An 8,538-nucleotide genomic window follows, 5' to 3' on the forward strand; every position below is an offset into this window, starting at 1 on the left:
AAAAAACACCCCCCCCCCCCCCCCAAAAAAAACACAACTTACTAAAAATAAAATGCTGGATCCCCAGTGGGAGTCACCAGTCCTCCCAGTTGTACAGCCTGGCATGAAAGGGGCTGTAGGCATGAAGGCAAGCAGGCTAGATGGCTGCTGCCCCTGCCCTTCACCGCCGATTGGCTGAGAGGGCTACCTGTCATGCGGTACTACCTCTCTCCACCAATCAGTGGTAACGGTCAGGGTCACATGATGGACTGGCCTCTTCACCAATCAGTAGCAGGGGGCACGGTCACCAGGGCTCCTCAGCCAGAAGCGCGGGAGACCCTACCATGATAAACCCATGAAAATGGTGACTGGACCCTCAATGTGCCCATGAAATTGGCCAGCCACCTCCTCAATTTGGGCAGACCCCTACTTATATATAGTAATACCATGAAAAAAACCATACACTTTCAATGATGGAAACTGTATTATATCAAACACAACCACAAGTACAGAATCTACTAACAAACACAAGCCTTTGCTTTGAATTAAAGTATAAGCACAGATTATATATATGGGTGTATTTTGGGGAGAAATTCCACGCAATCTAAACTTGAGTCTCAAATAAATAATTAAGTTAAAAATCAGGGATGAATTAAATCGGGAAAGAATCAGGAGCAATGAAATTCTGAAAGTCTGACCTCAGAATCCCCTCAATTTTCTTCCATCAAATGGATGCAACACTCTTGGCAAACAGACTGAGGGTTCAAACTCCAAAACCTGTGCATGTCTGCATCTACCACAGCAATCTACATAACGGTTCTATGTTTCTGCATGGTTTCCAAACATCCTCAACTTCTTCATTAATTTACAGTTTTTTTAATTAATATCTTACAAATTTTCTTTTGCTGCAAGATAAATAAAGGAAACCTTGTTTTCAGATGACCATGCTCAATTCCTGGCAAAGAATCAAAAATCTGGTTTGATTATTCTGCTTGTACCTCACCAGATACCAGTCACAGGAAGTGAAACTGATAATGCTGCAGATGAGACAAATTAAATGGATTCACTGTTTTTTTGTAATATGTCAGAGGAGACACCTTAATCAGAGCCAGATGGCCATTTCAGGATATGCCACAGCTGGTAGCTAACTTTTAAGATACAAAATCATATAGAATTATCTGCACGTGAACAAAAATGAAGCCTAGGGTATCTATAACACTTTCACACTAAGAGTTAATATAATGAGGTATGAAATAGTTAGAGGAAGCTAAAACATCAGGAGAACTATACCTTCTTCCATGTACAACTGTAAGCAGTGTAAGCCTTCCAAACATTACCACCTCACAAAACAGCCTGCAAAACAAACAATAAGCACTCATGTTCATGCAAGCCAAGGACATAAGCTGCTTAAAAGTCAACAGGCCACTTGTCAGCATGATTGCCTGGAAAGACAGAGATGTACAGTGCCATTGTGTTGACAGATCAGCATCTAATTATTCATGCACTGCTCTCAAAGATTAAAAATGAAGAGTGTCTGTGTGTGTGGTGGGGGGTAAGTAACAAAATAAAGTTATAAAGTTAGCAACATATAACAGTTTAAGCAAAGTTCTCCTATCAAAGAGAAATATCAAACAGTATTTTGAAAAACAAGCCTAATCATCAGATCATGGATTAGAACAGAGCTGTACAACTTAGAAGTTGTACAGGGCAAGGCACAGGCCCCTGGGCCGTGCGCTGCACAGACACGCTCCTGCTGTGTTGCATGCCTGTACTAACACCTCCTCTTCCCCATCACTGTATAGCATGCCTGTGAGGTCCCAGCACCATGCACCCCACTGTCCCACCCCCTGGGGCAGGGGCAAGAAGTGGCAGCTGGAGGACAGAGGAAGAGTCCAGAACCTTTAACTGCTGTTGCAGCCAGAGCAAAAGGGGGAGGAGCAGCTGAGTGGGAGCCCTGGAGCATCAGTTTAACCTTTTGTAGGCCTCATGAGGCCCACAGGCTGCCAGCTGGACAGCCTTGGATTACAATATTACCAGAAACTGTTCAATATTAGTTAGGCTGGCCCAAGGAACCCACCAGCTCCTGTCTGGTGGAAACTTAACAAGGAAAAAAAATTTAATCCAAGTGCTACTCCAGCTGCTAGAAAAAAACAGGATGCTGGAAGACAAGTTATTGGTCTCAGAAAAACAGATCTGAACATCTCCACCCAGTCCTTCTCCAGCTCCTGGAAAAGGGGGGAGGAACATTCTGTCTCTTCACCACTGTCACCTTACTCACAAGAGGGCTGTGAAATTCCCCCACCCTAAGTACTGCTTGTGCCAGAGAACTAGAGGGCAGGGAAAGCGCAGCACATCACTCAAAAAAAATTGCCTTCTGCACCCAAATTTGCTTTCTATATCCAGGATAAGTAGAGTCACCTTTGGTGAGATCCATGCTGACTCAACCCCACTGTTCCAGAGGAAAGCTACTCCCAGTGTTCCAGAGGAAAGCTACCTCCACTTGTTTTGGGGAGCTGCCAGCTTCCAGATGCCGACCGCCACCTCCTTTTTGTTACTTATGGGTACTTTCCTGTTGGTAGCTTTCCTCTGGAACAGTGGGGTTGAGTCAGCATGGATGCCAAATGCCTTTCACTGGTGTGGGAAATTCCATTGCTGGATTACTATCCAGGAGGTATGCCATGCCATCTAGAGGGTACTAGCACAACAGTTTTCCATCTCTCCAAACTGCTAGTGATCAAAGATGAATCTTCCTCTTTGGAGTTTCCAAACTGTATTCAAGGCCATCAATGGCATCCACATTCCCATCTCAGGTCTAGCATACTGTGATTCAGTGTACATCAGCCACAAAGGCATTGTGTTGAAGAATGTCATGGACCGCCATGGAAGATTCATGCACATAAGCACCAAATAGCTGGCCAAAGTCCACAATGCTAGGGCCTTCAGGAACACCAGTCTGGAAGCATCTGTACACAACACTCCCAGCATGAAGCTGGAAAAGGTGACTATCCCCACTCCACTGCCCAGGGACCTGGACTAACTGCTTCTCCCATAACTCCTGAAGCCCTAAACTGGGCAGCTGAATACCAAAAAGAAACGCTTCAACTACAAGTTGAGCAGCTGTCAAATGACTACACAGTGCAGTTTTGAGCACCTCAAAGCAGTGAAGGGCAATGGGGGTGTCTCCATGTTAGCAAGTAGTACCTGTTACATACAATCACTCCACAGCAAGTATGCTCCATAACAGACGCAAGGCCAGAAGCAAGACTTCCCAGAGGCCTGGGCAGTAGTGGGCAGAGGCTTACTATGTCGTACTAGACCTTAGAAACTGAGCCTCCCAAGAACTTCATCCATCAGAATACTCTTATGAGGGAGACCTTGGTGAACAATTTCCAGCAGTGTTTGGCTGCAAGGCAGGAAGTACCAGTGCATAAAGTTTGAGTCAGTTCAGGGGCAATTTGTTGTGGGAAAAAAGTTTCTTTATTAACATGACAAACATTCAAACACTATGGGCTGTGTTCTTAAAACAAAGAGTTTTGCAACCATCAGGGGAGTGTGGTAGAGATAGTTTGTAAACTCAAGGAAAGGAAACATCCTTAATCCCTCCCAGAGACCCTGTTCTCCTACCTCCACAGCTCCAGAAAGGAGGGTATCCCAGAGCTCCCACCCATATTTGAAGAAGGGTCTATAGGACCCTACAACAGAGGAAGCTGGCATGGTACTGTTGGCTGAACGTCAGGGCTGGGGGAAAAGGAGCTCTGTTCAAGGAGAAAGGGAGGGGACCTTCTCATGGTATGACTGGGATGTCAGAGAAAAGTTTTGGGTATGGGAAGGAAGTAGTAGACATGGGCCAGGGTAAAAAGAGAACAGAAAGAACTCTCTGGGGCATGCCATGTGTCCCATGGGGCATGGAAATAGGAGTGGAGAATTGGAACCGGAATGGTTAGTCCTGGCCCTACTGAAGGTAACTGGGATCTGGAAGGAATGGGACTACCACTGAGCAAAAGGGCATAGATCCCTGTCTACAGGGAAAAGGCAAAGACATAGGTGATAAAATGAAACATAACTGGGATGCTCTCCACTGGTAGGGAGGGCTACTATGAGAGTCTGCTCTTGTTTTCCTCTTCAGCAGCACCTCCCTAATTTCTATTACCATGCCAAGAGCATCACTGGCAGCCTCAGCATTCTGTCTTGCCTTGCCTTGCCACGCCACACACTTAGTCTGGGAGATCTTCCACCTGACAGGGTCAGCACGGAAGTCCTAATAGTATTCCATCAAAGCACAGCAGTCCTCTGCAGCTGCAGTTCTGTCTGATGACAGCATCTCCTCCTCCTCCTCCTTTCTCCTCCTCCTCAACTTTGCTGACCTGCAGCCCCTATCAATAACCTTGAAACCTTCATGGCAGCATCAGAAGAAGCAGCAGTGGCTGAAGGTGATGATGCTGAAGAGATAATAAATGTACTAGGAATCTTTATTAAACTTGTCTGATAAATGATGACCTCCTAAAGGAGTGTTGGTATTCTGTCATAGAAGCATTTTCACATTTGCTGTAGGCTCCTGAGACATTACATACACTGGCCTCAACTGCCAGGATGGGGATACCTACCTATCAGTTACCCACAAGTCCTTGGGGTACCTCTGGCGGCATACCTCACTTGGGCTGCCCAGGGACTCTCTGAATTTACAGCAGTGGCTTGGAGATGGTGGAGACCTTGGTCTCCAGTAACTGATGTTCCCAATAATCTCCTAAATAATGCAAGTCACTATCACTTTCAGGAACAAGGCCCTCTTGTATGTGCTAAGAGTGAGGCACTGAGAATTGTATACCATGACAAGTGAGCACTGACTTTTGTTAATGCTTTCTCTACTCACAATCTGAGTTGCTTGAACATATCTGTATTTGCAAATCCAAGAACTATATTAGCTAAAAGGTCTTTTTCTCCTCCGTGTTTCCTTCCAACGGAAATGTACACACTTTCCAGGGCCCATCGGCCTATTGAGAAGGAAGAGTATGCATGTTCCCACAACCAAACCACAAATGATGGGGTTGAAGAAGGGTCCTGGTCCTCCCATTGTTAGTCCTGCTCCAGCAATTGGAGCAGGGGAGGAAAGAGCAACTCTGTTCCCATAGCCAAGTTTTGGGAATGACAAGGGCATAGAGAAACCCAGCAGTAGGTGCTGTGAGACAGGGCTGGACTCTGAGGATTGGGATGGTCCTATTGCCCAGTGGTTGGATACATGAAAAGAAGAGCAACACTGCTCCAAAAGAAAGGTGGGAACAACGGGTGGCAGCGAGAATAACAGGAGTGTGACCCAAGCTGCATACAAATGAAGCAGGGCAGACATGGCAGCATATGGCCGCAAACAGAACTTGCAGCCCCTCGGGTCCATGTTGGGATAGCACTCCTCACCAAACCCCAGTAGTGGCTAAGGCATGGGTGTCTCAATCTGGGACAGAGGAATGAGATGGGACATATTAACCCTTGCACAGAAGGACACAATTGTCCCCAAAAGGATGCATGTGTCCCCCACCCCCATCCTCATGGGATGTGAGCAAGCAAAATGGAAGATGTGAAAACTCCCTTGGCCTCTGGCTAAAACTGGCAATCAAGGCCCCCCAGAAAACCAAAATAGGCTGTTAGCATGCTGGTCTCCTAGTGGCAGCACCAGCCCCCTCAAGGTCCCTGAGTGCCCCACAAGATGCCTATGGCTACCCCCGCCCTCTCCCTCAGGGCTAACATAAGGACCCCACTTTCTATGGCTTTGGGATCCCTTTCTGCTCAGAGTAGGCTGGCACTATGGACACGCAACTGGACATTTCCAGGTCCAGGTCACCCCCAGGCACGAAACATACCTCTAGCCAGCACCTCCTCTAAGCTGCGTGGTGTGCACGGCCGAGCAGGTGTGCTCATGTAACACTGCCAGGCACACATGCGCAACCGCACACACCACACAGCTTAGAGAGAACGCTGCCTCTGGCTTTTTGTGGCTGTTTAGAGAAAGGGTTAATGATGCTGCCAGAGCATAAGATGGGTGCTACTCACCAGCAGGTTCAGTGTCCAGGTATCTGGGCCCTGGTGCTGAGACGATGATGACACAGTGGCCAGCTGGTCCTCCCCAGCGTTGCTGCTATCTGGGCTGCCTCATCCCAATGGTTAATGCATCTCACCTCAATTGAGTTGTTCCCTACAAGGTTAAATCAGAATGCCTCCTAGTAAGAAAAGACTGTCATGGGGGCATCTGAGACCTGGTCAGCATCACAATCGTCTTCAACACCTTCATCTTGTCCCAGCACTGACTCCCACCATGGTCAAGCCTGCTGCACACTATTCACACACAGCCTAGATCCAATGGCTCTTCCAGAGAGACTGTAAGGTCCTCTCCTCATCCCAGATGCAGAGAAGGTCCATAGCCTCTACTGGTTTTCAACTGGTGCAGCATTTCACAGGCACAGATATTCTGGGCGGAGGTTTCCAGTGTTGTTGGTGAGTGGGTGCTTGAGAGTAGTTTGTACTGGTCTTGAAAAGCCAAAATACCATGAGTCTTCCAGAAAACAGTGGTTGCTATGTGCCTTCATGGCTAGCATAAAAAAGGCATGGTCACATGCAAGGCAGGTTCCTGGGCCTCACGGCAGGGTAATCAAGAATAAGACACAGAAGGTCTGCCTCAGTAAGGTAGGCAGGGTGGGAAGCAAAACACTGGGGAAAGCTTGCGGACTGATCAAATCCCTGTTGTCATCTGGAAGACAAACATAACCTGAAACACACAATGAAGTACTTGCTCCTGTTTCCTCCAGGATCAGAGTTTGGAAATCGTATGGGACATCTGCAGCACTAGCACGCGATATGCCACCTGCTTCTTTATTTTTTAAGCACTTATAACACTTGAAGCAATACAAACATTATTCCTGTCCAGGTCCTCTCACTTTGATGCCTTTGCTTCAGTGTCAGGCAGTATTAAGCAGTCTTCACATGACAGAGACACCCATCTCCAGTATTGGATGTTGATACATTTCTAACACAAACCTGGGAGGACACCACGTATTGGTAGAAGCTGCACAAATGCATCCATCCCTTGGATGGGAAGTACAATGAGTGGGTGTCCAAAACTGAAAGGGATTAGAAAGAGTACAAGATTACAGGACACCTAGGTCCTGGCCACCCTAGGAAAATAAAGACTGCCCGCAACAGATGACACTGACAGCCTTGCCGGTTCCCCCTTTAAAACCCTGCTGAAAAGAGTTTAGCTGCTATTGCCCAAGCCATTGGGCTATTGCCAAATAACATCATCCCCAGTGTTAGTCCACATCAGAGCAAGATCTCTTGCAGGATAAGCTTGCTAACTGCTAATGCTGCTGAACGCTTCCCCTTCTCACTGAGACTACTCCAGTTCTGGACCAGCTACCTGCGCACCCCAGGAGCACCTCACAGGGTTAATAAATAAGCAGGGATGGAAGGGACCTAATGAGGTCAGATCATCTGCTCCAGCTCCCTGCTCAAGGCAGGATCATCCCTGACTGAATCATCCCAGCCAAGTGTGTCCAACCTGCCCTTAAAAAATTCCAAGGATGGAGATTACACAGCCTGTTCCAATCCCTGACTAACCTCCAGCCTAAATTTCCTCTGCTGTAGCTTGAGGCCATCACTCCTAGTCCTGTCTCCTACAGCCAAGAGAAAAGCTCAGCTCCATCCTCTGTATAATCACCCTTCAGGTATTGGAAGACTTATCAAATTCCCACTCCTGCCCACCACCCAGCGTCTTCTCTGCCCTAGTTCTTTCAGCCTTTCCTTGTAAGTCTGGTCTCTAAAGCCCCTAATCATTTTTGCTGTCCTGCACTGGACTCTTTCAAAACTGTCCACATTCTTCTGGAAGTGCAGGGCCCAAAACTGGACATGGTGCTCCAGCTAAGGCTTCCCCAGTGCTGAAGAGAATAGAAGAATCATTTCCCTGATTTTCAAGTGACACCCCTGGATGCTGCAAAAAAAGCCAACAAGAGCACACTGCTGGCTCATACCCAGCCTATGGTCTACCGTAACTCCCAGGTCCTTCTCTGCACTACTGCAACCTGGCCAGTCTTTCCCTGGCCTGTATTTGTACATGCAGTCATTCTGTCCCAGGGGCAGGACATTGCATTTGCCTGCATTGAATCTTGTCTGATTGATGGCAGATCATTTCTCCAATTTTCCCAAGTCATTCTGAATCCTTGCCCTGCCCTCTGCAGTGCCTGAGGCTTCAGTGACACCCACGCACCTGCCAGACATGTGCTTGGATCCCACCGCTCCAAATCACTAACGAAAATGCTGAATGGTACCAGACCCAGGAGTGACCCCTGGGGTGAGTCAATGCCTCCTCAACAGCCAACTGTTCCATGCCTCCTCCCCAGCAAACACAGAGCCATTGAGGACAATTCACTGGCGACAATCACCCAGCCCACTGAGTACCCACCTCACAGCATATTCCTCTGGCCTGCAGCTCCTTCACTGGCTCATGAGCAGGGATTTCATAGATTTCATAGACATTAGGGCTGGAAGGGACCTCAAAAGATCATCAAGTCCAGCCAC

The 8,538-nt window shown here is 47.5% G+C and overlaps 1 protein-coding gene across 4 annotated transcripts in view; it reads right to left on the minus strand.

Annotated features, from left to right (window-relative positions):
• The window catches only part of CTPS2 (CTP synthase 2), a 179,660-nt gene extending 172,256 nt beyond the window's left edge, over nt 1-7,404 (minus strand). The window contains exons 1-2 of one of the 4 annotated variants that reach the window (XM_019524809.1): nt 6,022-7,404; nt 1,270-1,332 (exon numbers count right to left, since the gene is read on the minus strand). In XM_019524809.1, coding sequence (XP_019380354.1) covers nt 1,270-1,313 — 44 coding nt within the window. In that variant the 5' untranslated portion in view covers nt 1,314-1,332; nt 6,022-7,404. Of the gene's footprint in view, nt 1-42; nt 191-677; nt 792-1,269; nt 1,333-6,021 lie in introns of those variants that run through there. The other 3 variants (XM_019524810.1, XM_019524811.1, XM_019524812.1) reach the window with 3 other exon arrangements.
• Between the last annotated feature and the right edge of the window lie 1,134 nt (nt 7,405-8,538).

The sequence above is a fragment of the Gavialis gangeticus genome, unplaced genomic scaffold (genome assembly GCF_001723915.1).
Source record: "Gavialis gangeticus isolate Ggan-Ray unplaced genomic scaffold, GavGan_comp1, whole genome shotgun sequence".
Taxonomy (NCBI): Eukaryota; Metazoa; Chordata; order Crocodylia; family Gavialidae; genus Gavialis; species Gavialis gangeticus.